Source organism: Lynx canadensis, chromosome D1 (genome assembly GCF_007474595.2).
Source record: "Lynx canadensis isolate LIC74 chromosome D1, mLynCan4.pri.v2, whole genome shotgun sequence".
In the NCBI taxonomy this organism is placed as follows: Eukaryota; Metazoa; Chordata; class Mammalia; order Carnivora; family Felidae; genus Lynx; species Lynx canadensis.
In genome coordinates this window covers 108,319,529-108,347,467 of record NC_044312.2, presented here as the reverse complement: position 1 = coordinate 108,347,467, position 27,939 = coordinate 108,319,529, and the positions used below count along the sequence as shown (strand labels likewise).

General features: G+C 58.7%; 1 protein-coding gene across 1 annotated transcript; it reads left to right on the top strand.

The window, feature by feature from the left end:
- The first annotated feature begins 222 nt into the window (after positions 1-222).
- Positions 223-22,694, top strand: EHD1 (EH domain containing 1). Its single transcript, XM_030332028.2, has 5 exons — positions 223-791; positions 4,680-4,777; positions 17,114-17,526; positions 19,964-20,128; positions 20,601-22,694. The coding sequence occupies exons 1-5, from the start codon at positions 388-390 to the stop codon at positions 21,123-21,125; spliced, it is 1,605 nt and encodes a 534-aa protein (XP_030187888.1). The 5' UTR covers positions 223-387; the 3' UTR covers positions 21,126-22,694.
- Positions 22,695-27,939: the final 5,245 nt, after the last annotated feature.

Sequence of the window (27,939 nt, the reverse complement as noted above, 5' to 3'; positions counted from 1 at the left end):
GCGAGCGGCGCTCGCGATATTTGGAGTCGGCCAATGGGAGCCGGGGGAGGGGAGGACGTGGCGCGGGGTTCGCGGGCGGAGCTTCTTCCTCCCCCGCCCAGTTCCCCGCGGCCTGTCGCGGCGGCGGCGGCGGCGGCGGCGGCGGCAGCGGCGGCGCGCGCCCGAACGCCGGGCCCGGCCCTATAAAGACCGCACGGCTAGGAGCGCGCGCCACTGCGCAGAGGGCGCTCAGCGGGCCGAGCTGTGCGCCTGCGCAGTACGGGCCGTTCCCCGCCCCCTGCCCCGCCGCCCCTCCGCCGGCCGGCCGGGCCCCGCCTCGGCTCTGCGCCCTCGCCCCGCTCTCAGCCGCCGCTCTGCCCCGCAGCAGCCAGCCCCGTCCCCGGCAGCATGTTCAGCTGGGTCAGCAAGGATGCCCGCCGCAAGAAGGAGCCGGAGCTCTTCCAGACGGTGTCCGAGGGGCTGCGGCAGCTGTACGCGCAGAAGCTGCTGCCCCTGGAGGAGCACTACCGCTTCCACGAGTTCCACTCGCCCGCGCTGGAGGACGCTGACTTCGACAACAAGCCCATGGTGCTCCTTGTGGGCCAGTACAGCACGGGCAAGACCACCTTCATCCGGCACCTGATCGAGCAGGACTTTCCGGGAATGCGCATCGGGCCCGAGCCCACCACCGACTCTTTCATCGCAGTCATGCACGGCCCCACCGAGGGCGTGGTGCCGGGCAACGCGCTCGTCGTCGACCCGCGGCGCCCCTTCCGCAAGCTCAACGCCTTCGGCAACGCCTTCCTCAACAGGTAGCCGCCCCTTGCCCCCGGGGCGCGTAGGGGGGACCCCCGATGCCGCACTCGGGTCCTGACCCTATCGCGGCCGCTGCCCACCCCCACCCCCCGTTGTCCTTTGTCTCCGAGGCCCCAGCGAGCCCCTCGGCGACCACTCCCTGGGACAAGGGCCCCTGCCTCTTCGCACCAAAAACTCACCCAGAGGTCTGGGAGCGGGTGTCGCCGCCACCGCCCCCCCCTCGCTTGTGTCACACCCCCCCCATAATTTTCCAGATTGTCAGTTTAACCCCCAAACCTTCCTGCCGATCCTAGCCCTGCTTCCCTCAGAACCGCGAGCCGCGTTGAGAAAGTGAGAGATTCTGTCTCCACCTCTCCACAAAGTAGTCCTTTCCCCAGACTGGGTGCGTGTAATTCATTCATACCGGCCCCTTTCTCCCTCCCTTTCTCCAAATGTCTGTTTCTTAAGTGTCCTGGAAAAATATGTGAAACTTTTAGTCATTCCCTTTGCTGGTGTGCTGTGCCTCCCCTGGGACCAATGGTTTCATGTGGGAGGGACAAGGAGGATCTCCTGTGGCCTGCCGAGTTTGGGGCAGCCCAGGAGGTAGCGGACAGATGGGGTGTGAACACTTCTCTTCAGGTAGGGGGCAGGCGCAGCTCTAAACTGTGCTGCTTTAGGAGTTTCAGGAAGCAGCCTCAGGCTGTGGCACTGGGAGTCCTGGAAGGAGATCGGGGCCCTGAATCCCTCCCTAGGACGTTCCTTAACCTTCTTGAGCCTCAGTTTCCCCAGTTAAATGGGTGAAATCTGCCTCCTCGTGATCAGGGTTATCCTCCAAGAGACTAACCCTCACGATGCTGGGAACGAAACCCATTGGCCCTTGTTCTAAGGAGTGCGACAGCCAGGTTCACACTTCTGTAAAGGAATTCAAAGGCACTAGTCCGTGATTCTAAAGTCCCTCTCCCCGTGCTCGCTTATACTAAATTTCCTCTCCCCACCCCTACCCCCAGAGACATACCAGAGGACTTGACAGATTTGCCTTTTCTGCCACCCCCACCCCCCATTCAAGGAGTGACTCCACATGCCTTTCAAAGTCTGGGTCCTGGGAAGAGCCTAGGAAAGAATCCTTGACTCGTGCCTTCCAGGTCTCCGCCCTGTATGATCACATTCCTTTCCAGACACTGTCCAGCCACACAGGGTGAACCAGCTTGCTCCTGATCCGAGCCAGTGGCCAGCCTACTTCTGTGCACAGAGCTGACCTTTAATAGAAAAGACAGGCAGGCTTCTGTTGTATTATTTTGTCCCTTTCAGGCGTTTTAAGCCTGTCCTGTTTGGCGGTTGATGGCGTTCGTGTGTCGAGGGCCAGGGCTAAGTAAAGCCCTTCATGTGAGAGGCGTGGCCCTCTTAGCCGTGAGCCCTCCTCCGGTATTACACCAGTGTTTTGGAATTACTGTGCCTGTAGATAGGCAATTAGCCCAGACTGTTAGCCGGTGGGTGCCATAGGGTCTTGTGGAAAGTTTGGCTGCTGTGCTGGAAATTTCGAGCATTATTAGGTCTTGACTTTCACGCTGAACTTTGGGAAGCTAGAGCGGAGGGTGGCTACACCTACTTCTGTCTTTGCGTCTCCACTTCCGACTGTGAGAGCAGACCGTTTTTTGCAAGGATGTGACCTGTGTTCTGAATTTGGAGACCTAAAGTTTCAGAGTTGGAAGGGATCGTAGACATCATCTAGGCACCCCGCACCTCGGTGGTTCAGGAAAGCCTGGCTCAGAGGGCTCTGCTGACTTGTCAGGCTCACCAGAGCAGCGCTGACGGGCCTTCATGCAGCCAGTTACCACCTACCGCTGCTTCTGCCTGAAAAAAAGAGCAGTTCGCGGGTGCCGGGTCCAAGGCAGGCACTCTGATGATGTTGGTGCCGTGTGTGTGTGTGTGTGTGTGTGTGTGTGTGTGTGTGTGTGTGTATTTTTTTAAGTAGGCTCCACGCCCAACGTGGGGCTTGAACTCACAACCCTGAGATCAAGAGTCCTGTGCTCTACCGACTGAGCCAGCCAGGCACCACTCAGTTCCTTCTTGCCACTCTCCAGAGGGTTCTCGATCACTGCCCAAAGGAGCCTTATCAGCCAAGGGTCAAGTGGCATGGGTTTGCACTTGAGCTGGGGCCCCAAGCTGTATCAGCCCATGGAGCACACCAAGTGCTACCCGGCTAGCCAGAGCGCACAAAGGGGGCTCTTCTCTGCCCGCCTGACACGGCCTCTCTTGGCACACTTCAACAGACGCATCGAGGAGCTCCTGGGAGTCAGTTAAGCATCCAACTCTTGATATTGGCTCAGGTCACGATCCTGGGGTCGTGGGATCGAGCCCCGTGTTGGGCTCTGCGCTGGCTGTGGATGGAGACTGCTTGAGATTCTCTCTGTCTCTGCCCCTCTCCCCTGCTCTCTTTCTCTCTCTAAATTAAAAGCGAGAGAGAGAGACCCCATTGAGTCATGAACTTGACTTTCTGGCCTTTTACCGTAAGTGGCCGCTCTAAGAGTAGAATCCGATGGAGCCGACCAAGTCAGGGTGCCGTCAGGATGTCCTACGAGCATCCTTGTGAGGACTCCGTTGTGTAACCGGTACCACCCACTTAGAGTGTGAGATGAACTCGGTGCGTCCTTGTTGGTGAAAAATGCATGTTGCGTGTGCCCCGTGCACCACCTGCTCCCCGGGCCCTGCAGGGCGTCTTATTCCTGTGTCTCTCACACGTGAGCTTGCTCCACAGTCTCATTTACGAGGCGTTTTTAGGTCTGTAACTTCTCGGAGCCGGTTCTGCTTCAGGTCCTTTTAATCTGGGCTCCTCTCAGTGACGCCCTTCCCTAGCAGGGTCCGGGTCTGGCCTGCAGTTACTTCCGGCACCCCGGCTCCGTTGCCGGCACTGGTGAGGACGAGGTCCAAGGTCTGCGGGTCAGCTGATGTGGCTCCGTTGTGCTTGCGGGCGGCACCTCTCCCCTTGGCCAGCTGCCCTTAGCCCGGCCACTGGTCACTTTGTCGGGGGGGTGGGGGGTTGGGGCCGATAGGAGAACCTTATCAGCTCAGATTCCTCCTCACTGTGGGCAAGGCAGCTTTTTAAGCCTGCGTCCTACAGACAAAGGGTCAGTATTTTCTTTGCTCACAGTATCTTTTTCAGAGAAGCGGCTGTGTCCAGCAAAGAATCTCTGTGATCAGTTGGGACAGCCCCTTGCTGTTCTGGGCTGTTCTAAGCTCAGTGGGAATTCAGGCACACACACACAGCTAAGCCCTGGCTCATGAGCTGCCATCCTGTCTGTGGCTTCGTTCATTCTTCCTTGGCCTGCTGTGGCTTTCAGAGAACCGTGAACCGTGTCTGTGCTTCCCTGCCCTACCCCCCCCCCACCGGCCCCCGGCTCCAGCCCATGTGTCCCCCAGCTGTTACCCGCCTCCCACGGCTATCCCTTCACCCAGGCAGCTGGGCCCAGCAGCAGTAAGAAAGCCTCTCACTGCCTTCGGTATATATGGAAATTCAGCCAAGTGGTTGAACATTTTAATACAGAATTCCAGGGTCCCAGGGTCCCCTTCTGTTTCCCTTCTGGAGTTGAATGGTGACCCAGGCTCGTGCACTTTTCATACCGTATCAGCAACTTGAAAGCTGAACTCCTAAACCCTGGGGACAAAGCTCGCGTGGGGAAAGTGCTGATGTAGGCCAGTCTGAGCCTCTGGTTGGATTCCCAGTTAAGAGAATGAGCTGTTCCATGGCCACCCCTGGAAACCAAGAGTGTAGAAAACCTTGACATTCTTTGCTTCTGGAAAGGAGGGCAGAGGTGGAGAGGAAGGGGTACGGAATGCCCCACTGTCACATCTAGAGCACCAATAACCGAGTCTTGACGTCTCTCTTCTGGGCTCTTGCTCTCGTGCAGGTTCATGTGCGCGCAGCTGCCCAACCCAGTCCTGGACAGTATAAGCATCATCGACACTCCCGGGATCCTGTCTGGAGAGAAACAGCGCATCAGCAGAGGTAAACAGCCTCCGACACGGCCCGGGGCACCTTCCGTCTGATGTCCGCCGCGTGGACCAAATGCTGCCCTCCAGGTCTCTCCCGGCCCAGGCGGGGACCCTTCTATATCAGCCTCGTGTCCTCATAGTGCGCTGAGCCCAGAGTGGTCAGGAGCTGCTCTCTCCCCTGGCTGCCTCTGCCCAGATCACTAAGAGCTGTCTGGGGCAGAGCACAGCCAATCTCGCGTGACTTTCATGCTTCCCAACCCCTGGGGCATCTGGAAAAGAGGGCAGGTTTACGAGAAGGCACCTTGGGCTGGCTGCGAGGTCACAGGGAGTCACTCCGGGTCCGGGCTCCAGGTACCTCGGCCAGCACAGCCGTTCTGAACGGGCCCCTGGTCCCCCTGGGGCTCACTCACTTTAGTTTATGTTTAAAAGCTTTGCTTCCAACACCATAGGAATTCCTGGCAAGCCCAGCAGGTCTGTGAGAGAACAGTTGACATGAACAAGTGAGCCCAAAGGAGAAGCTGCAGGAGTTTGTTAAATATTTGTTTCAGGGGTTAGTGGCAACGTGTTTAAGTTTGCTTCAGTGTTAAATCAGCAGCCTCCCTGCGCGCCGTGCGCAGTGGGCGGTTTCCGTGCCGGGTAGTGGTAGTGTTAGCGTGTCGGGCCCCTAGTCGTGCAGACTCCTGACTCGATCTTGCCGGGCTCTTCTGAAGATCCGGTTCAGGATGAGCCTGAACCGCGTTATGTTTCTGCTGCTGTTCCTTTTTTCGAATGGGAAGGGGGCTGCTGTCTGCCCGGAGCGTGAGGGCAGGCTAGGAGTGGGGCCTACAGCTACAAATGTGCGAATGAAGTAAGATCAAACTCAGGGGTTTGAAGACAAGTGACCAGATTTGTTTACCGTTAACTTGCAGATCTTTCCTGTACCCCTTTCCCTCTGGGCGGCCCAGCCTTGGCCAGCTTTGCCTTTGAAGCCAGCAGCCTGACATTCGGGGGATTTTTTGTGGCTGCTGTGGCTCTGAGGAGGTGGGGGCCCTGCTCTTGGTCCTGAGAAACCTTGCTTCTCTTTTTTTCCAGGCTGTGGGCCCTGGCCGAAAAGGGCTTACATCAGAGCATCTTGAAACTGCCCTAATTCTATCTCTCAATCTGGTTTCAGCTTTCAGGTTCTGCACCCTGATGACAAAGACACTCCTAGGAGATGAAGGGGGCCACTTTGGGATCCCTTCTAAAAAGGAGAGGGCTAGGGGCACCTGGCTGGCTCAGAGGAGTGTGCGACTCTTCATCTCAGGGTTCTGAGTTCGAGCCCCACATTGGGTGTAGAGATAAAATAAATATTTAAAACAAATAAAAAGACGAGGGCTAGTTTTCCTTCTCTTAACTGCTGTTGTTTCAACCTGGTTGTAAGAAAATACCTGATAAGCATGTAAGAGAAAGACCAGACAAGGGGGAATTTATTCTCTGTTCACTTCCAGGCCTGAGTTCTCCTGGAGGGACTTTTCTTTGAGGCTCTGTCGTGTTATCTTTTTTCTTTTTTTTAATTTTTTTAATGTTTATTTTTGAGAGACAGAGACAGAGAGAGAGAGAGAGAGAGAGAGACACAGAATCAGAAGCAGGCTCCAGGATGTCAGCACAGAGCCCACCGTGGGGCTCGAACTCACAAACCGTGAGATCATGACCTGAGCCGAAGTCAGACACCTAACCGACCAAGCCACCCAGGCGCTCCTGTCGTGTTACCTTTTTAATGACCTTGAAGAGTAGGTAGACTGGGGGCCATCGGATGGAGAACTAAGGCACCTCTGGGTGGCCACCTCCCCGCCGCAGAGGTCAGCTGATGCGTACACATCTTCGGATGGGGACAGTAGCTGACAAACACCGGCTTACCTTCTCGGCAGTCTGTGCTCACTTACGGCCTTCAGAGCTCGGAGTTACGGTATTCGAGGGAAAGGGCTCGTGACCCTCGTCTTGTAAAAGGGATCCCAGATACCACTGCTTGCTTGCTTGCTTTCTTTCTTTCTTTCTTTTTTTTTAATGTGTATTTATTTATTTTGAGAGGGAGAGAGAGAACGCACCTGCACGCGAGAGTGCATGGGGGGAGGGGCAGAGAGAGGCAAGAGAGAACCCCAAGCAGGCTCCTCGCCGTCCGTGCAGAGCCCGGCTTGGGGCTCGATCCTACGAACCACGAGATCATGACCTGAGCTGAAACCCAGTCAGGCGCTTAACTAACTGAGCCACCCAGGCGCCCTGACAGACCTCACTGTTTTCCAGCAGTGCCGTGAGGTTCCCCTGCTTGGGAAGAGTGTCTTTGACACGTCAGCCTGCGTCCTTAGAGCTCGGCAGGCGACAGGTTGGGAGGATATGTCTTGCAGCATTGGGTGCCCTGGCCCCATCTGCTGGGATGTTTCCCTCCCCTGCCTCCTTTCTCTGTCAGCAAAAAGGGGGGGCAGCGGTGTCCAGACGTGCCCTCTCTGGGACAGGCGCCGCTGTGCCTCCGCGTGCTCTCCAGTTCGCGGATCGGCAGGCATAGGGTACACTCTGGGGGACAGGGGAGGATGCGGGGTGCGAGGCAGTCCCCGCCCTCAAGTTGCCCGTGCAGGTGGCCGGTGCTTGGAGGAGGAGGAGGCCAGCCAGAGACACCAGGGCTCGCCCCTGCTTGTCTGCTGCCCCTCCAGGTGGGAGATGTGGCCCCTTTCTGTCCTGGGGCAGCCACAGAGGGCCTCCCCCCCACCCCACCACGGCCAGGAAGGAGGAGTGGGCCTTAAAGAGAAGCACATTGCTGGGGCGCCTGGGTGGCTCAGTCGGTTGACCGTCCGACTTCGGCTCAGGTCACGATCTCACAGTTCCTCAGTTCAAGCCCCACATCAGGCTTTGTGCTGATAGCGTGGAGCCCGCCTCAGGTTCTCTGTCTCCCTCTCTCTGTGCCCCTCCCTGCCAGTGCGTGTGCACGCGCGCTCTCTTTCCCTCCCTCTCTCTGAAAGATAAATAAACGTCGCAAAAAACTTAAAAAAAAAAAAAAAAAAAAAAGAAGTGCTCTGATTGGAGGAGGGCTTCTTCCTGTGAAAGTTTCTTTCCCTCCGTGCCCTTAGATATCTTGTTTTTTGGGTTTTTTTTTTAATGTTTTTATTTATTTTTGAGACACAGAGAGACAGAGCACGAGCAGGGGAGGGGCAGAGCGAGAGGGAGCCACAGAATCCGAAGCAGGCTCCAGGCTCCAATCTGTCAGCCCAGAGCCTGACGCGGGGCTCGAACTCACAGACTGTGAGATCACGACCTGAGCTGAAGTTGGACGCTTAACCGACTGAGCCACCCAGGCGCCTCCTAGATACCTTGGTTTAAAGTGTTTTACTGAAAGTTACCACGTTGGCATTTGCTCTGCAACATGTTTGGTGTCAGTGTTTTATTAGCCGGAGAGAGACCAGCGGGCAGTTACCTCTCAGATGTGCTGGCCGTGGTCTTCACGGGAGGTGACCACTCGCTAGACGGGGAAGGAGCGGCCTTCTTCTCGGAGGCCCCACCCATCAGTCACTGCAAAGGGCCCGTGTTGCCCTGTCCAGCAGAGGAAGTCAGAGTAGGGCAGTGCAGTTCCCCGGCCGGTGGCCTGTCTGTTCCCTTTGCTGACGGCACGGAAAGCAGGTGTTTCCCTCCCAGAAAGATCAGGCCACCAGAAAACATGGGTCCTGGGCAAGCAGCACGCTTTCCTGTGTCCCGCCGCCCTGGTTCCCTGGAAACAGAAGGTTCTTCTGGGCGTTGCACGTGTATTAGAGTTGCTACTTACATTTACTTCCATTTCCCACCCTATCTGCCCGGCCCCTCTGGACTTCTTCCCCCTTTCCCCGTGGTGCCTAACGTGTGCAGGAAGTACTGCCTGGAAAGATAACGTAGGGCCCGTGCAGGCCCAAAACAGGGTACAGGCCAGGCTCTGCAAGAGCCCCCTGAGAATTGCCACAGGAAGGAGAAGGGGCCCCGTGGGGGCCTCGGGCTACGCTTCCTCGCTGTGCTAGTCTGACCGCCTTTAAAGATTACGTTCTCCTGTGTCAGCAGGGAAAGTGGCCTGTGGGGACAGCATTCGGTCTTTAGTGCTGTGTGACTGATAAAGGGCATTCCAAAGGGCACCCGGGGCCCGGTGGGGCTGGCGCCCTTGGCTCCCAGGCTGCTGCCCGCCTGCACTGTCACGAGCTGGAGCAGGGTTTTCCCACGGCAGGCCCCTGGTGGGCAGCGGTGGGGAGCACGCTCAGGTGGAGGCCCCGGCCTGGGAGTCAGGGGCCCGGCCAGGGCACCCCCTGCCCTTGTCACCACGCGGCTGAGAGCTGGCCGCAACTTTTATGCCTGTGAGTCGCGTCAGCAGGGAAGTGTTCCTTGAACTTGGGTTAGGAGAACACCGCCTGGCCGGCCTCGTGCCTGGCTTTCTGCAGACCGTTGCCACACGGACCTGCTCCCCTGAGTTATCACACAGCTGCATTGGGGAGGACACTGCTGCTCTGCAGATGAGGAGACAGAGGCTCGGGAAGGTTACGTCGTTGGTGCAAGGCGACACGGGCTGGCCTGTGCCCACGGGCCCCGCAGAAGCTGTGGCCACACCAGCCGGGGCTGAGAGCAGACGCTTTGCCGCCGAGGAGCGCCCACAGCTCAGATCGGGCAAGTCTTTGACCCTGTTGGGTCGTGACCGTGCAGGGGCTTCTGAGCTCTCCTAACACACGCAGGGGCCACCTTCCGTTTCTCTCCCGGCCTGAAACCAGACTCTGAGTCCAGAAATGGACCTGAGGTCCAGGGCTTGGACCAACAGCGCTGGGATCTTCTTTTCCCTGTTCTCCGCCTCCAGCCAGAGACGGTCCCCCAGAGCATCTGTGGGTGAGGACTAGGACGCCTGGCCAAGGCTGGCTGGTTCCCTGGCTTCTCACTTGCCCTCCTGCTGACTGCCCCTGGTTCCCAGGCTCCATCCAAGCCTGGAGGCCATCCCAGTAGGCAGGTAGGGCCTCCCAGGCCCAGACCCGGAGTCCTCTGACTCAGAGATGGGGCCGCGCTGTGGCCCTCCCTTCCCGCTGACCCTTGTGCTGACTGCCTCCTGAGGTGCCCCACCTAAAAGCCCTCCGGGTCGGGGTTTTCTGCAGCCCAGAGCATGCTCTGTGAGGTTGCCTGAAAGCCTTGGACAAGGCCAAGTGCTGCACCCCTCCTGGCCTCCCAGCACCCACAGTTCAGATAATGACTGAACGTGCAGGCCCCAGCTCAGTACTCTAGGAGCTGGGGGCCCTAGGGAGTTGCAGCGACCCCTGGGAGCCAAGTCAATAAAACAGGAATAGCGACATCAGCCTCCTTGTTGATAAATACAGGAATCTATACGTGTTAACCTCTTGCCCTAGTCCCTGGTGCACAGTTACATGTTCAGCGAATGTCAGCTAATTAAAAACAGACACCAAAAAATCCAGGGATTCCCAGACTTTGCTTAGACCTTTTCCTGAATAACCTCCCGAGGAGGCCAGAGGATGGGGAAGTACTGACTCAGCTGGAGTTTCCCTTCAGCTTCCAGGACCTTCTCGGGGCCCCTGGCCTCCTCCAAGCCTCCCTCTCACCACTGTCCCCCCCCCCCCCCCGCCGCCATTCCCCCACCTGTGGTCCCCTGGACAGCTTTGGGCCGAGCCTTTGCCCGGAATGCCGCCGCTCCGCCGAGGGGCGTGGGCCGCTGTGCCCGGAGGAGCGGTACCAGCCCGTGCTGGCGCCCGGCACCTGCTCGTTCCAAGGCTGCGAGCCGGCACCCGGCTTTGTAGCAGCTGGCCCGAGCGCCTGCAAATGTTCCGCTTATATTTGGTGGCATAAGGCATTCTTTGCGCGTTAGAAGTGGTCGTTGCCTACACACCCGTCGGAACCTGAGCTTTTGGAGCCCAAAATACGATTCCCGTGAGTAAATGATAGCAAACCTTTACCAAGTGCTTACTGTGTGCCGGGCGCTCCCCTGCTGCCCACAGCAGCCCTGTGAGTTAGAAACTTCCATCTTCACGTCACAGAAGAAGAAACTGAGGCTCACAGAGGGTCCGTGGCCTGATGGGGTCACAAGGACTCCGGATTCCAACGCGGGCCCGATTCCAGAGTCCATCTGTCCTTCCCCTTCCCCACCCTTTGCTCATTTGCTTGAGTCCCCGTCAGATTTATGGAGGTCTTCACCCTGGTTAGACGTACAGCTGCGTGAAGCTGTTACGCAACCGCCACGACCAAGTTCTGGTCTTTCCGTCCACCTGGAAAGCTCCCTGCAGTCGCTCCCCGCCCTCACAACCCACTGGCGTGACACTCGTCCCTAAAGTCTTGCCTTTTCTAGAATGTCACGTAAAAGTCTTCTGTGTCTGTCTTCCTTTACTGAGCAGGTGCTTTGGGGATTCATTCGTATTTGAGAGCATCGACTGACTGTTCCCTTTTGTCATTGCCGTTCCTACCCTGTCGCATGTGTGTGCCCTCCTTTCTTACCCGTTCACCTGCTGAGGGGCCTACAGGTCTCCAGTTTGGGGCAGTTTTGAACAAAGTTGCTGCGGACATTTGCACACAGCAATTGGTCGCTGAGCAACCCCGGGAAAGCCCTTCCCTGAAGAGTGCCCGCTTGCAGAAGTGCGCCACCCAGTCCTCTCTCAGCGCCTTACCCTCCATCTTGCCCCTCTGTGCCCCTCTTCTGGGCCCAGCACCAGCTGGAAGCGTGCGTGGTGGGAGCTATGGCAAGAAATACCGAGGCCCACGCGGCTTGAATGGCAGGAAACAGACGTCGATTGCAGACAAACCCTCTATTGTTGATGTTCTAGAAACTTGGAATGTATGAAGTAGCTTTTCCCCCAGCTGCTGGAACTACCTGTGTTTGTAGGGTGCCAGGAGAGGGCGAGGACCTGTCACGGTTTTCCCTCCTCCGCCTCGGTGCCCATGGCGGGGAGCGGGACTCTCCTCGGGAGGTCAGACCTGGTGAGGAGGCCTGGTGGGAACAGAGCTGGGACGGGAGGCACGTTTGGGTCTCCTCTCCACTGGCCTGCGCCGTTGCTTCCCCGAGACCCAGCCCAGCCCTCAGCCTGGTCACCCTAAGCGAACACACGACTCTTCTGCCTCCCCGCTGCCTCCACCCCCGCGACTGTGTGCACACGTGTGCTAAGCTTCACCGACGCTAACCGTCTTCGGTGCACAGTTCAGCGGCCCCAAGCAGATCCGTGTTGTTGTGTGACCTTCACCACATTTCAGAACCTTTTCATCTTCCAGACAGAAGCTGTATCCCCATTAACCACTAATTCTCCGTCGCCCCTCCCCCCTGTTCTACCTACTGTCCCTATGGATTTGACTACAGGTACTTCTTAAGAGTAGAGACATACAGTATTGGTCCTTTTGTGCCTGGCTTGTTCTATAATGTCTCCAGAGTTCCAGAACTTTCTGCACTGGAGCTTGTCCCCTATCAGAGACGGCACTGGCTTTTCCTCACGCTGTGGGGTCAGCCTTTCCTTTCCAGCTCACCACCTTGGACCACGTTGTCTGTCCTTCGTAGGGACACTGGTGTCCGCACGCTCAGTCCTAGCCCCACCTGAGGCAGACGAAGTGTCCCTGTCTCCTTGGGTGGGGGTGTACTTGTCTCTGGCACCAAGCACGCCTTGAACTCCCACTTTCCTTGAGGAAATGCTGTGCATTGGGCTGTCTGATGGCTGACAGCCATCTTGTCACTGATCTCGTCACTTATCCTGTCACTGAGACTGATCTCTAATGTGTCCCAAAGCCCGAAGGCTCACTGTCTTGGGCGAGGGTGGGGGCGTGGGCACGCTGGTCCCTGTGCTTGTCGCCTGGGGCCTAGCTCTAGGCCAAGTGGTGGCCCTGGCCACCTTGCTGGGTGCGTGGACTTGAGTGATGTTTTGGTGCTGCTGCTGTGGGTGTAGCCCTTGGTGCCTTTTGCGACAGCATCTCTCAGGCTGAGTGAGGGTTTGGTGGACAAGTGGGTGCCGGGCAGGCCCGGCGGCGGCTGCAGCCACGTGGTCGCGCACGGTCATACACCTGCGATGACCTCACACGAGCCTGAGTGACCCTTTTCATGACCTGTGGATGTACTTGGCCAGCCACCGTGTCTCCCTCACCAAAAGTGTGAGCATTTTTCGTAATAAACAGGAAATTTCATTCACCTGCAAAAAAAAAAAAAAAAAAAGACTTAGCTCTGCTGGCTCCAGCTCGAGGTGTTGGCGAGTAACTGGGTTTCTGGGGGGGGCGGGGGGGGGCACTTGGGGCTCTCGGACCGGCGGCAGTGACTCCGGCCACAATTCAGAAGGGGCTCCTCCTCTCCGTCTTTCCCCGTTGTCTTGGGCCCCCCACCATCGCGGGAGGGGGGCGTGGGGCCACATTGGGTGGAGTCTGGGGGTGAGCTCAGCTCCCTGTGCGCCGTCCTGACTCCCGGGCCAAAGCTAACTTGGGCTGGAGCCCAGCCCATCGGGGCGCCCCTGTTCCCAGTACCTCGCTTCTGGCACCGCTGCCTCCCCAGCTGTGTGAATCTGCAGTCATCCAATCTGTGATGGCCTGAGGACGGGCGGTTTGACGAGGGGAGAAGTGGGGCCTCGTTTCTGCTGGGAGGGAGCCACCATTCAGTCCTGAGTCATTGCTTTCCCAGCGCTGGCCTGCTGTTCCCAGAGTGGGCCATAAAAGGCGGTGGCTTTGCGGCCCAGGCAGGCGCCGCGGCCTCCCTGCCGCTTCCCTGGCCTGCTCCTCTCAGCCTTCCTGTTCTAGTTTTCTGCTGATGAGTTTTCTCTCCGGGTGTCCCGTCCCGTGGCTCCCGGAGCCAGCCGTGCGGTGGCGGGGGGCCCCGTCCTCTGGAACCAGCAGCCTGGGATGCTGGCTGGCAGCTGGCACGGGAGTGACCCGGCACCCTCTCCACGCCTCTCCTGCTCTGAGCACAGAGAATCTGGTGGTCTGGCGCTTTCCCACCATCTGCACTGGCCTCGGGAGGGCTGATGACCGCCGTGCCCAGGCTCAAGTTCAGACTCCCAGGGGCTTTACTGTCCCCCTCCCCCCACCGGCTTCACCTTACCCCCATGATAGTAGAAACTCCAGCCGGTCGAGAGGCTGCTTCTGATCGGAGCGTCCTGTCTCCCTGGTGTGCTGGGGCAGGAACAGATGCATGTTGCTGCCATGCTGAGTCGACAGAATGTGGGGTTTTCCTTAAGTTTCGATGTCTTACCCCAAGGGCAAAAGCTGGCTTCTGGCCTCAGAGCCAGGTTCGTCTCCGTCCCTGACTCGTGATGCCGTCCTAGGCCACTCGGCCCCTCCTGCCAGTGGGGCCTGTGCCAGAGCCCCGCGTGTTATCCCTTCTGGTCCTCCCTATGACCATAGGAGGAGGAATTGTTTTCTGAATTTCACAGAGGAAACAGTTGTAACAGAAAAGTTAAGAGCTTCGGGTCACAGGGGCGCCTAGGTGGCTCAGAGGGTTAAGCGTCTGATTTCAGCTCAGGTCATGATCTCGCAGTCCATGAGTTCGAGTCCTGCATCAGTCTCCACGCTGACAACCCCTGCTTCGGGTTCTGTGTCTCATCTCTCTGTTCCTCCCCCGCTCCCACTCTGTGTCTCTCTCTCTCTCTCTCTCAAAAATAAAGATTTTTTTTTTTAATTAAAAAATAAAGGGGCGCCTGGGTGGCTCAGTTGGTTGAGCGTCCGACTTCGGCTCAGGTCATGATCTCGTAGTCCGTGGGTTCGAGCCCAGCGTCAGGCTCTGTGCTGACAGCTCAGAGCCTGGAGCCTGTTTCGGATTCTGTGTCTCCCCCTCTCTCTGACCCTCCCCCGTTCATGCTCTCTCTCTGTCTCAAAAATAAATAAAAGTTAAAAAAAAAAAAACTTCAGGTCACAGAAGGGGGCGGACGAGGGGAGTCGAACACAGAGCTGTCTTTTTTTTTTTTTTAATGTTTATTATTGAGAGAGACAGAGCATGAGTGGGTTAGGGGTAGAGAGAGAGGGAGCCACAGAATCCGAAGCAGGCTCCAGGCTCTGAGCTGTCAGCACAGAGCCCGATGTGGAACTCGACCTCACAAATCCTGAGATCAGGACCTGAGCCGAAGTCGGAGGCTTAACCAACTGAGCCACCCAGGCGCCCCCAGAGCTGTCTTATTTAAGGGCCTGTGTTCTTCCTGAGCACCAGAGTGGGGAGAGGCCTGGAACGCTGTGGCTTCGGGCACGCAGACAACTCCGAGGTACACTTGAACCAGGGTGAGGTTGGGAGGGGGGGATGCCTGGCGGCCAGAATGTTTATCCAGCCAGGCAACTTCACCCCTAGGCGCGCCCACAGTGTTAACCGTTTATCTTAAAGCCCTTGCGATGAGGGCCCGGTTCTGGCCTGAGTGCAGGGAGCCTTTTGGGGAGCTTGGCCATATAGACTTGTATTGGGTCTGTGAGGCTCGGCAGGATGGGAACGGCCGGATACCCCTCTGACGAACCGCCCTGAAGGTTCCTTAACCATGAGGCTGGGGAGGGCTGCCCTCCCACCTCATGGCACTGGTGGTCACTCTGGGCCTTTTCTTGACACTCTGTCCTTTCCTTCTCCCCGCTCTAGAGAATGCATGTCTAAATCCCGGTTTGGTCAGAGGGTAGTGAGCGTGTTGTGCAGGGGATGCTAGAGTCAGGCTGTGAGGACAAGGAGGTTGGTTTGGGCCAGTTTCTGAGAGCAGTGTCCCCGCTGGCTCTTCCCTGTGGGAGCCGTGTACCCTCAGGAGCCTGACTGTACTCTGGGATGTATTTGGTGCTTCTCAGGAGGACCGGCCCACATTTCAGGTGGGAGGTGGCCTGTGGGTAGCGGCTGGCTGAAGAACGAGGAGAAGGAGCCTGGGGACAAGGAGGCCTGCCCAGAATCCCCCAGAGAGGAAGTGATAGTTCCGGGGCTTGGACCGAAGCTTCCCAAAGATTCTTAGGCGATTGTTTTCACGTGGTCGTCTTCCTACCTCTCCTCTCCTCTTGATTCCTAAAAGATGAGAACGAGAACTTTCACACCTTCTGGGGGCAGTGGAAGAGGTGGAAACATTTTGAAGAGGGGGGATTGTAAAATAGGATGCAAATTAAACTGCGGTTACAGAGGTGCAAAAATCCATTGGCTTCAGCCAGTTGTCAGACGGTTTCCGTGGAAAACAGTAGTCCAAAGCCGTCCTGAATGTTCAGTTTGCACCTCTGAACTCAAGGTGGTTGCTCCAGCTCCTCCCATCACATCTGCATCCCATTCTTCAGGAAGGGAGAAAAGGACAGAGGGCTCATACACCTGTTCATGGTCATTTCTGCCTCAAGAGAGGCTGGGGGGTGCACTCTCAAGCTGTGGGGCCCTGAAATCAGCTAAAGACAAACAGTTCTGTTATTAAAGGAAGAGTTCCAGTTAGCAGTCTTTGCTACAGATGTCCATGTTCACCAAAGGGCTTTAACTGGACGGTGGAAAACAGCAGAGAACGGAGGGAAGAGCTACTTCATTTTAGGGAACGTGGAAGACCTAAGCGAGGGGAGGCGGTGTGTGACACGTCATAGGCTGCCGTAGAGCAGGGGCCAGCAAAGTTTTTCTGAAGGGTCAGAATTAATATTTTTGGCTTTGCAGGCCTGTGGTCTGTGGCCTGACAGCTGAACTTTGCTATTGTAGACAAAAGCCACCATAGACCGTACCGAGGAGCGTGGCTGCATTCCAATAAAACTATTTTGAGAAAGAGAGAGAGAGAGCAGGAGAGGGGCAGAGAGAGAGAGAATCCCAAGCAGGCTCCTCACTGTCGACTCTGAGTCCGATGCAGGGCTCGATCTCACAAACTGTGAGATCATGCCCTGAGCCCAAATCAGGAGGCAGACGCTTAACCGACTGAGCCACGCAGGCCCCCCCCCCGCCCCCCGCCATAAAATTTGTATTTGCGGAACAGGTGATGGGCGAGCTGTGGTCTGCCAACCCCTGTTGCGGAGAATAAATAAGACTCCTGCAGAATGGGGGGCCTGGCGCTAGCACCGCACGAGTAGCGGCTGCAGGTGTGGTGGCTGTTACTGTCTCTGTCGTCCCAGGGCATCCAGCTGGCAGGTGGCAGCACCCCCCCCCCCCCCCCCGGACCCGAGTCTCCGCTCTCGCTATGCCGGGCTCTCCCCCTCACTCTCGCCCCGATCTGAGCCGCTTCAGAGCTCAGGCTCTGACTTCTTTTGCATGACTTATTTGTGCTCCGGGCCAGGTGCTGCGTGGGCGAGGGTGCCACAGGGGTGGGGTGCCACACAGTGGGGGCCTGACGCCCCTGCCCTCAGGGTGCCGGGCTGGCTCCGTGAGTACACGGAAATGTAGCTGACCCCGGGCTGAGTCGGGAGGAGAGCCATCCGAGCAGCCTGGGCCTCGGTGCCCCCGCCTCACCCTGCTCTTCCCGCCTCCCCCCCGCAGGGTACGACTTCGCGGCCGTCCTGGAGTGGTTCGCCGAGCGGGTGGACCGCATCATCCTGCTCTTCGACGCCCACAAGCTGGACATCTCTGACGAGTTCTCGGAGGTCATCAAGGCCCTCAAGAACCACGAGGACAAGATCCGCGTGGTGCTGAACAAGGCCGACCAGATCGAGACCCAGCAGCTGATGCGGGTCTACGGGGCTCTCATGTGGTCCCTGGGGAAGATCATCAACACCCCCGAGGTGGTCAGGGTCTACATTGGCTCCTTCTGGTCCCACCCGCTCCTCATCCCCGACAACCGCAAGCTCTTTGAGGCCGAGGAGCAGGACCTCTTCAAAGACATCCAGTCTCTGCCCCGAAACGCCGCCCTCAGGAAGCTCAATGACCTGATCAAACGGGCACGGCTGGCCAAGGTAAATGGGGCGTGGGCGGGGGGGAGGTGGTCCGCTGCTGGAGGGGGCCCGAGGGGGCCTGGGACTGCCACTCGGGGCCCCAGGATTGGGCTGCCGTGGCTTTCGGGACGCCCGAGTCGCATCCGGGCAGACCCACAGCCACACGCCTACGTTGCGCCGTGTCTGAACGAGTCCCCTCTACGCCCATGGGTGCAACCTTTTCTCAACGGAGTCTTGATGCGTGTGGACACCAGGTGGGAAGATAGCACTGTGCCAAAGGGCAGCCTGGGAACTGGAGAGCAGGTGGGGGCGCAGTCCTCGTCGGCTTCCCTCCCGGGCCTGTGGAGCGCTTAGCACACGCTGGGCGCCGGGGACACAGTGGGGACTGCCACGCACGGTCCCTGCCCTTCCGGCACTCACCAGTCGTACTGCGAAAGCAGAACACGCAAAGACAAATAAAGCCCAGTTTATTTGTGTGGCCATGGGGCGTTGCAGCAGCAGGTGACCACGAGGCCTCAGGTGGGAGCTGATGCATGAGCCGGGACAGGTGAGAGCTGGTGGAGAGATGGGGCGCAAGCCTGCGGGCCCAGGGAGAACCCGGGTGGCCTCAGCCCCCAGAGGCCTGTGAATCGTCCCCAGTGCTCTGTGGAAACGCAGGGCCTGCCGACACCCGCCGGCGGCGTCGGAACTGCTCACGAGCCTGGGATCTCAGCGCCTGGCCAAGCGCCTCCCTGAGACCCCGGCGTGGGTGGGGCTGGGAAGCAAAGGTCAGTGCCACCAGTGGACCCTTGGGACACAGAGGGGCAGAGCGTGTCCCCTGATGTGGCATAGCAGCACGTCGTGAGCCTGCCTGGATACGTCCTCAGGCCGCATCAGTGCCCGTGTGAGGGTCACGGATCCTTGGGGCTCAGCGCTCGGCTTCGGCCCGAGCCTGTCGATGATGGCTGCCGAGCAGGGACCCTGTGCATCACCCCCTCCCTGGAGCAGTGGCCGCGGAGGGCAGGGGGGTTTACACCCGCCCCTGGCTCATGGAGGAATAGGAGGGTGTTCTGTGGGTGTTAGGGCTTCGGTGAAGGCGGTCCCATGGCCTGTGAAACCCTCGCCCTGGGCTCCCGACACGGTGGCTCACGGTATCCCATCTGGAGGTCCGAAGTCAGGTAGCATGTGGGTGCTCACTATCGTAAGTAGTAAGAACTGACCCTTCATCTTTTACCACTGGTCCCTGTCTCCACCCTGGTTACCCACAGTGCTCATGGGCCCTTCTGGAGCGTGCTAGAAGTGCAGTCCTCAGGCCCTACCCGGCACGACCGAACCGTCTGCACTTGAACACCATCCCCTGGTGGTCCGTATGCACAGTAACGTGCAGGAGCCTGCTCTGGGGGATACAGGCTGCACAGTTTTCTAGATCTCTCACTTCGGGACCTTTCCCAGTGAGTGGAGTCGGTTCTGAGAAAAGGACCCATGAGAAAACCCGCTTCACTGGCCCCCAGTCTCTCTCGTTTCCAGGCTGCGGGGAAGGGCGGCTCTGGTCTCTCCTTGTCCAGCCTCCTGTTGGCAGGGCCGCCTGTGTTCTCGCGCAGCCTCCTTCTAGGATACAACAAAGGGCAGACTCTTTGCTCATCCACAGAAACGGTGTTGTAATCACCCGGCCGACGGGCACATTGAGTCACCGTGCCCGGAAAACCCCGGGGCCTCCCATCTTGTCCCGCACCTGCGGTTTCTAGACCGTTTCCTTTTCCTGGAGTGAGTGGCTCTCTGCGCCAGGCCTGTGATAGGCGGAGCAGTGACTGCCACTCTCTTTGACAGGCCTGCTGCCCTCAGGCGGTTCCCAGCCAGGCTCTCAGCCTGGGGCAGGGCAGGGCCAGGCCCCTGGAGGGGTTTTGATGGAGTAGAGCTGGCAGTCGGGAGAAGGAGGGTGAGGCCGGCTGGCTACAGCCCTTCACGGCTGGGCAGTACCTGGGGCAAGGCAGAGGGATCTGAGGGCCAGGGCCCTGGGAGGGTTGCGGGCGTCACCAGCCCGCCCGTGGGGAAGTGAAGGGTGTGCCCCTAACTGGCGAAGGTCTAAGTAAGGTATTGAGTTTAGATAAACTTCAAAACATCTGGGAAAAGCCTTAGGTGGTTTTCCTAATCCTTAGTCATTCTGAGCCATCAGGGTGGTCAACTGAGCATAACTCCAGCCATGTTGAAGTTTTGTGAACTTGACATCATCAGCCACACGTTTGCACATGCGGGATGGGATGGCAGGGCTCTGCTCGGCTTGTACGGCGTGCCCCTCATCTCTGCTGCGTGGAGGGGTGGCTGGGGGGGGTGCCCGGTGCCACAGAGAACACGGGCTGTGGTCTGCTTTGGGCAGCGTCCCCAGTTACAGTCCCAGCCTTCTGGGGCGGCCCCCACGCAGGTCCCCCCCTGACAGGGTGTCCGGGACGCGCCTGACGTCCGCCCCTTCCTGTCTTTCCAGGTCCACGCCTACATCATCAGCTCCCTCAAGAAGGAGATGCCCAATGTGTTCGGTAAAGAGAGCAAGAAGAAAGAGCTGGTGAACAACCTGGGAGAGATCTACCAAAAGATCGAGCGGGAGCACCAGATCTCCCCCGGCGACTTCCCAAGCCTCCGCAAGATGCAGGTGTGGCCACCCCGCGCACCCCGCATGTACCCTCTGTGGGCGCTGGGGTGTCAGGGATGAGACGGTGGCGGGGGGAGGCGGGGGGGGGGGACGCCGGGGCAGTGGTTCTGGAGGGAATGCAGCTTCTTGGGGTGGGGCCTCCCCAAATGGAAGCGGCTGAGTCAGTCAGCAGCACCCCACCCGAATCAGAAGTCGACCCGGCCGTGACACCACGAAGGGGAATGTGGTGACTCACCCTACACGGCGGGGGGAGGGCGGCGGGCCAGGCACTCCAGCACCGTCCTCCCCACGGCCCTTCAGGGAAGGTACCTCTGCCCCGCAGCGTGGGGAGCCGAGGCCGAGGGGCTGCCAAGCGGTCGGGGCTGAGACCTGGAACCAGCTCTTTGGCTTGGGATCCCTTGCTCCCCCCACCCCGCCTGGAGTCTGCAAGGGACCTGAGCCAGCACCCCTCCACCCCCTCTGCCTACCACAGGAGCTCCTGCAGACTCAGGACTTCAGCAAGTTCCAGGCCTTGAAACCCAAGCTGCTGGACACGGTGGACGACATGCTGGCCAACGACATCGCCCGGCTGATGGTGATGGTGCGCCAGGAGGAGTCCCTGATGCCCTCCCAGGCCGTGAAGGGCGGCGCCTTCGAAGGCACCATGAACGGGCCCTTTGGGCACGGCTACGGTGAGGGGGCCGGCGAGGGCATCGACGACGTGGAGTGGGTGGTGGGCAAGGACAAGCCCACCTACGACGAGATCTTCTACACGCTGTCGCCCGTCAACGGCAAGATCACGGGCGCCAACGCCAAGAAGGAGATGGTGAAGTCCAAGCTGCCCAATACGGTGCTGGGGAAGATCTGGAAGCTGGCCGATGTGGACAAGGACGGGCTGCTGGATGACGAGGAGTTTGCCCTGGCCAACCACCTCATCAAAGTCAAGCTGGAGGGCCACGAGCTGCCTGCCGACCTGCCCCCGCACCTGATCCCGCCCTCCAAGCGGAGGCACGAGTGACCGTGACCGCCGCGCCCGCCTGGCCAGGCAGAGACTGGGGGGAGGGGAAGGGTCACCAGCTCTCAAGGTCCATAAAGACTGAGCGATGTTTCCTCAGCTCTTGAAAAGGAAAACCATCATCTTTCTTTTAAGGCTGTTCCTGGGCCCAGCAGGGAGGCGGGTGATACTCGCATGTGAATGATGGAATTTTGTGCACAAGAACTATGGATATTTTTAATATATAACGTCAGAGGCAGCGTTCTTTCTTGCCTCCTCCATCTGACAGCCCCGCACACAACAAGCCTCTGTCCTCTCCTGTCCCACCGTACGGCCGGTGCCCACCCTGGCTTGCCCCCCACCCGGCAGCTGTGGGGGGCCCCTGGGGCCGTGTACAGACAGGCGCCCCAGGATCCCAGCTTGTCGCTGAACTGAGCGCGGTTTCGCTGGGCCGGTGGCTTCCTTCCCTGTGCGGCTCCGCCCCCTCCCCGTGCTCCTGGATTAGGTTGGTTCTGGTGCCTTCTTCTTTGCCCTCCGTGGTGGCCCCCTATGCACGGGCGCTGCTCTGTGCTCTCCTGTCCCACCCCGCTCCCCCAGCTTGGCAGGCACGGAATAAGCCCAACTACCTTTCTCGTGGGGTCCGGGGGATGAGTAGGTATGCGAGAACGTTTCCCAGAAAAACATAGAAGCTAGCTTTGTTCTGTAAAGTGACGCCTCTCATACTTGACCGAGTTTTTCAGTAACTTCCTAACCACTTGTTCAGAAGCTGTGATTTTGTCCCCTTTCCCACACTCCAAGTAGGGGCGGTCCCACCCAAGAGCCGTTGGATGTACAGAGCACGCCCCGTTGGGGGCCCAAGAGCCGGCGTTTCTTGCTTCTCCCTTCCACTTGCCTGGAACATTCTGGTGTGCCTCCTCCCCCACCTTGGATGGGTGGGGGGCCCCGACGAAGCCAGCATGACTTAGCGTTCCGGCCTGGGCCTTGCGTCCAGACAGCAGAGACCAGGGACGACCCAGCCCCTCCCCTCCTCGTACCCGCATTCGAGGAGGCCCTCTCCTACCCTCCTTCCGTCGTCCTCCCATCGAGCAGAGGAGGGCAGCTTGTTGTCTTGGATGCCCTTAGAATAACCTCCCTCCAGGCTGAGCAGTGAGGGACCCGAGGCAGCGAGCCACCAGATCAGGTGGCCCCATCAGCTTTGCCAGCACGGCCTTGGGGGGCCTGGCCACACTCGCGGGTGTCCCCGTCACTGGTGGGGGGCGGGGGGGGGCAGGCTTCCCACCGGGCACTCCCCAGGTAGGTCTCAGGGACTCCTCCATCTGACCTCTTCGATCCACCACCCCCCCCCAGCCCCATGCCTCCAGTACTGCTCTCTCTGGGCCTCCACTGGGTCTGAGTCACTGGCACTGACCTTGTCACCTGCCGCTGGCTCCAGCGCACCGTTCTGTGCAGTAGTATCCAGTGAGGGTGGGGGCAGCCTCCCGGTCCGGAAGTCACTGTCAAGGTGCCATGGCCCATCCACACTTACTTGTGGGAAGAAAAAGCAACCGCAGGTAACTTCTTTTCTTGCATTAAAAAACATTTAATCGTGCCGAAGGTGGCTTTTGGTGCTTCGTCGTCTCTTCCAGGGGCCTGCACCCCACAGCGGCGGCTGGGACACCGGCAGGGCATCTGGAGGGCCGAGGTGCCAGCGGGGACAGGTCGGCAAGCCTGACAGGGTGCAGAGGTGGTCCTTGTCCCATAGGGCGAGGCCTGTAACGGGGCTGACGACCCCCCTTTCCTTGTGCCAGGTGGGGGCTGCGTGGGCAGAGTTGATTTGTGGGGGGAGGATGGGGGGTGAAGAAGTCAGGGAAAGTTCTGGTGACTGAGGACGAGGCCGGCCCCCAAGGGGCTGGGGTGAAGGTGCCTGCTTTCTACGACCTTCTCCGCTTCTCCAACCGGGGCCCCTCCCTGGCCTTGGACTCTAGGCACTGGGAGGAGTCAAGGAGACAAGGGCTTACTGAGCCCCACACTAAGCCCCGGGGTGGTTCAGAGACCGTGAAGCCCGCGCTCTGAAGACAGACCCAGCAGACACACTGGCGACAAAAGCACAATTATGAAGGGTGGGGCCGGCCAGCGTCAGACCGGGGGACTGATGGTACTGGCAGAGGGAAGGGCGACAAATCGGGAGCTGATGCGCCATGGAAGCTGGGACGTTTTAGGCGCAGTCAGGGTGGAGACAGCTCCGGGCCGGCGCATCTGTGACAGAGGCAGGACACAAACAGGTCCCCGTGGGTTTTGAGGGCCAGGTTGTATGCTGCAGCTCGTGTGGCGGACGTCCTGTCTGATGGCCGGTAGCTGAGGGAGCAGGGGGTTGCCAGCCCCCCAGTTAACCGCTCAGGTTTGCCTTGACCTTCATGACCCAGGAGGTTACTATTCCCCATTTCACAGCCAGGAACTGGAGACTCAGGAGGACTGGGAAAGCAAACATAGAGGTGTGGGACTCAAACGCAGGCTGCCCAACTCCAGAGCACGAGCTCTCGAAAGTAGCCTTTAAATGTTTATTTTGGGGTGCCTGGGGGGCTCAGTTGGTTAAGTATCCGACTTCGACTCAGGTCTTGATCTTGCATTTCGTGAGTTCGAGCCCCGCATCGGGCTCTGTGCTGACAGCTCAAAGCCTGGAGCCCGCTTCGGATTCTGTGTCTCCCTCTCTCTCTCTCTCTCTCTCTCTGCCCCTCCCCCACATGTTATGTCTGTCTCTCTCTGTCTCATAAATACACATTAAAAATTAATAAAAAAATAAAAATATTTATTTTGAGACAGAGCCCAGGGGAGAGGCAGAGAGGTGAGCGAGAATCCCAAGCAGGCTCTGCACTGTCAGCGCAGAGCCCGACTCGGGGCTCGATCTCATGTACCTCACGATCTCAGGTCATGACCTGAGCTGAAACCAAGAATCGGACGCTTAACCGACTGAGCCACCCAGGTACCCCCGAAAGTAGCCTTGAAAAAGGAAAAGCTCACAGCTCGCTGTGCCCCCAAATCTGAGCTGTAGACTCGCGTTTGAGAAACCCACACTGGAGGTTAAATGCTGTCACTCCAGCCCAGGGCCTTGAAGGCTCAGTCAGTTAAGCGTCCGACTCTTGATCTCTGCTCAGGTCATGATCTCACAGTTCGTGGGTTCCAGCCCCGGGTCAGGCTCTGTGCTGACAGTGCGGAACCTGCTTGGGATTCTTTCTCCCTCTCTCTGCCCCTCCCTCCCTCTCTCTCTCTCAAAAATAAAACATAAAGGACGCCTTTGGGTGGCTCAGTCGGTTAAGCATCCGACTTCGGCTCAGATCAGGATCTCGCGGTTCGTGAGTTCGAGCCCCGCGTCGGGCTCTGTGCTGGCAGCTCCGAGCCTGGAGCCCGCTTCCGATTCTGTGTCTCCCTCTCTCTCTCTCTCTGCCCCTTCCCTGCTCGCTCACACACACGCGTGCTCTCTCAAAAAATAAACATAAAAATTATAAATAAGTAAGACACAAACACACACCAGCTGAGAAAGCACACAGAAGTCAGGCCTCGGGTCAGACAGTCCCAGTTAGAATCCACTCTGCCACTTTCTGGAACTCTGCCTCTCCTCTCTTGAGACTATTTCTTCCTGCGCCAAATGCGATGACCCCAGCTTCACAGAGGCGGGGGCCCCTGGGGTACCAGCTCCATTGACCCACCGTGGTTGATGGGGGGGGGGGAGGGTGGTAAGAGTGGGTGCAGGGAGCCTAGCACCCCACCCAACTCCCAGAACAAAGCAGGCAGGACCCACCCTTCCCTGAAGCAGCTCGCAGACGGGGTGGCGCCCAGGGGCCAGAGGGACGGTGGCCAAGGGGGCTCGGGGCCTGGCTTCCTGTGCGCCCAGAGGGATTGATAATTATAAAACCACGTGGGGCTGCAGCCGCCGTGGAGCGTGGGAGCCCCTATAGCGTGTTGGAGCAGCACAGACAAGGTTTTTGGAAGGAAAAACCAGGATGATGAAATCACCATATGTCCACCCATTTGGAGCTTTGGACTCTTCAAAGGACACACCCCTGGTGTGCTGGGGAGGGCGGGGGAGCGGGCACGTGGGGCTGCCAAGACTAGCTCGGGGAGTGGGGACCCTCGACCCCACCATTTCTAGCAGGCCTTCCCCCAAAGCCATCCCAATAGACACACGGTGAAATAGAACCCGAGTGCCCGAGCAGCGCGGCACGGCTTTCCGTGAGCTCTGCCCACCCCACCCCCACCAACCCCAACCACACTCTCTTCCCATCAGACGTGCTCCAGCGACATCGGTGGCCATTCTGTGTACCATTTGCCCCTCACACCCAAGCTGGGCAGTTCTCCCTTGGGCACAGACGGTGGCCCGGAGAGGGACTTGCCCAAGGCCACATGTCAGTCAACAGTAGGTATGGCTGTGTGACCCCACAGCCAGCCTCTCATTTGGGGAAGGAGTGGGTCACTGCTTCTGCCGGGGCCAAGGGCAAGGGCAGTCTGCCACTCTAGCGAGCCCTTCAGGACCATCTGCCGAGAGCGGCCTCCTGAGCAGGTTGTCCTCTGAATCTCACTCAACCTTGGGGAAAGGGGAGCCACGGACCAGGCTTGGGACGCCCATGATGTGGCTGTGAATGCCAGAGACCCTGGAGCCTGTCTCTCGCTTCCGGTCCCCTCCCAAACCCAGAGGGCTGTGCTCTGGGGGTCGAAGAAGCTGGGTTCCCTGCCACTCACCTGGGGCCTCCTTACCCGGGCGGCCTCTTTTCCCTGCTAGGCCTGGGTCTCACCATCCAAGGCCCTTCACAGAAGACTATGTCAAGTTCACTGCAGTTCGGTTTTCCTCGCCCCTGTCCCCGGGATCTGGGCGCTACGCCCTGCCCTTCCCCAGCCGGGCACTGGCCTGGAACCTGGATAAGGAGGGAAATCTGGCACCACCCCCTGCCCCCTCCCCAGCCTCAGGTATTACTCGATTAAGGGAGGGTAATAATAACCCCTCCTCGTGAAGATAACAGATCCACAGTCACTTTGAAATGCGAAGGCACACCATAGGAGTGTAAGGTGTTATCGAGGTGATCTGCGCCCCACAAGGCTGGGTGAGAGAGAGTGCCTGCACTTCAGTATCAAAGGGACTCACAGAGGGGAAGAGGTGCCCCTGCCCCAGGGCGGGCCTCCTGCAAGCAGTGACCAAGAAGGCAGTGGGAAGAGGGGAAGTGGGGGGGGGGTCTCCTCTTCAGACTCATCCGCTGAGCACCCGCCGAGCTGGGTCAGGATCCTGGCCCCCACACAGGGCTCCCTGGGACAAGGTCTCCGTGGCCCTGGTGGTCCGGCTCACACAAGCTCACAGACCCGGATCTACTGGGGCAAAGCAGCACCTCGTACAAGAACTTGCGACTGTCAGGGCTGGAGGACGGGATGCTTGTGGAGGCTGGAGAGGGAGTTCGGGCACAGACGGAGCCTTGAGGGGCTTTCTGACCCTGGAGCTGCAGGGGAGTGGGCAGGGCAACCCACCCCCTTTTACAGACAAGGAAACTGAGGCTGAGAACAAGGATGTGACAAAAGCAAATACAGGACCAAATAGAATCAGGTACCAGATGGGCTGGGAGTGCCGAGTGCCAGTCCCAGCTCTGCCCCATGCAGGCCTCGGCAGGACTCCGCTTTTGCTGCGTGGGACTCAGTTTCCCCTCTGCCTGTGCTATGTGGGGACGGAGTCTTTTTTTTTTTTTAAGATTTTTATTTTTTTTAAGCATTCTTCTTTCTTTTCTTTTCTTTTCTTTTCTTTTCTCTTCTTTTTTTTTAAGTGTATTTATTTATTTTTTAGAAAGAGAGAGAACGCGAGCAGGGGAGGGGCGGGGAGAAAGGAACAGGGAGAATCCCAAGCAGGCTGCATGCTGTCAGCACAGAGCTGGATGCGGGGCTCTAACTCACAAACTGTGAGATTGTGACCTGAGTCAAGAGTCAAGAGTTCACTTAACTGACTGAGCACCCCCAGGCACCCTAAGATTTTTATTTTTTTAAAGCAATCCCTACACCCAATGTGGGGCTTGAACTTACAACCCCAAGATCAACAGTCGCATGCTCATCACAGCCGGGACCCCCCCGGGACCCCCCCAGTTAATGGCAGGAGTTCCAGGCATTCGGGTCACCATAAGGTGGGCTGAGCCAGCCAGTCCCCCCTGTGGGGATGGAATCTTAAGGGCCTGACGATAGCCTGAGAATTCAGCATTCCCAGAGGCTTAGGGACTGGGCCAGAGGTCGCACGCGGAGTGATCCAGGACCCAGAGGCCTCACCCAGTGGGCCCGTGACTGCTGGCCCCTGGGGGCTGTGGCGGCCTGGGGTCAGGGAGTCAGGGTGTCCAAGGGCGGCAGCGGGAAGTAGCCCATCTTCCCACCCAGGACACTTTCGCTCCCCCCTACTGCTCTAGGAGATGGGCACTTGGTCCTGTCCTGGGCAGTTGGCCCTCCTCTGGTCTCTGGCGCCCCCCTGTGGCCTGTAGCGGGGCAGGCCCCACCCCTGCCCTGTCCTGCCCTGCCCCCTGAGGAGTGCCCAGAATGCTTCAGGTGACAGAACACCACCAGCCCCTGCTCCCTCCCAGGGGACAGGGGCAGTGAAGAGATCCCCAGATCTGGGTTTGAATCCTGCCTCCCTTCTGTCACCTGACTGACTTGGGTGAGACAGCCTACTCCATTTCACAGACGCAGGGCACAGGGAAGCCACAGGGCAGGTCTCCGAGGAGACCAAAGGGGAGATGAGTCAGAAAGTCCCCTGTGTATCGCCAGGGAGGCTCAGTTCAGCTCCAGAGACATTCACGGGGCGCCTCCTCCCTCAACCTGACCGTCTGGACTCCAGGAGGTCTCAGTC

Bases quoted from the DNA above. Each gene is read 5' to 3' on its own strand.
- EHD1 (XM_030332028.2), top strand. From the start codon at position 388: ATGTTCAGCTGGGTCAGCAAGGATGCCCGCCGCAAGAAGGAGCCGGAG. The intron at 792-4,679 runs GTAGCCGCCCCT...GCTCTCGTGCAG, and splicing joins GGCAACGCCTTCCTCAACAG to GTTCATGTGCGCGCAGCTGC. The intron at 20,129-20,600 runs GTGTGGCCACCC...TGCCTACCACAG, and splicing joins CAAGCCTCCGCAAGATGCAG to GAGCTCCTGCAGACTCAGGA.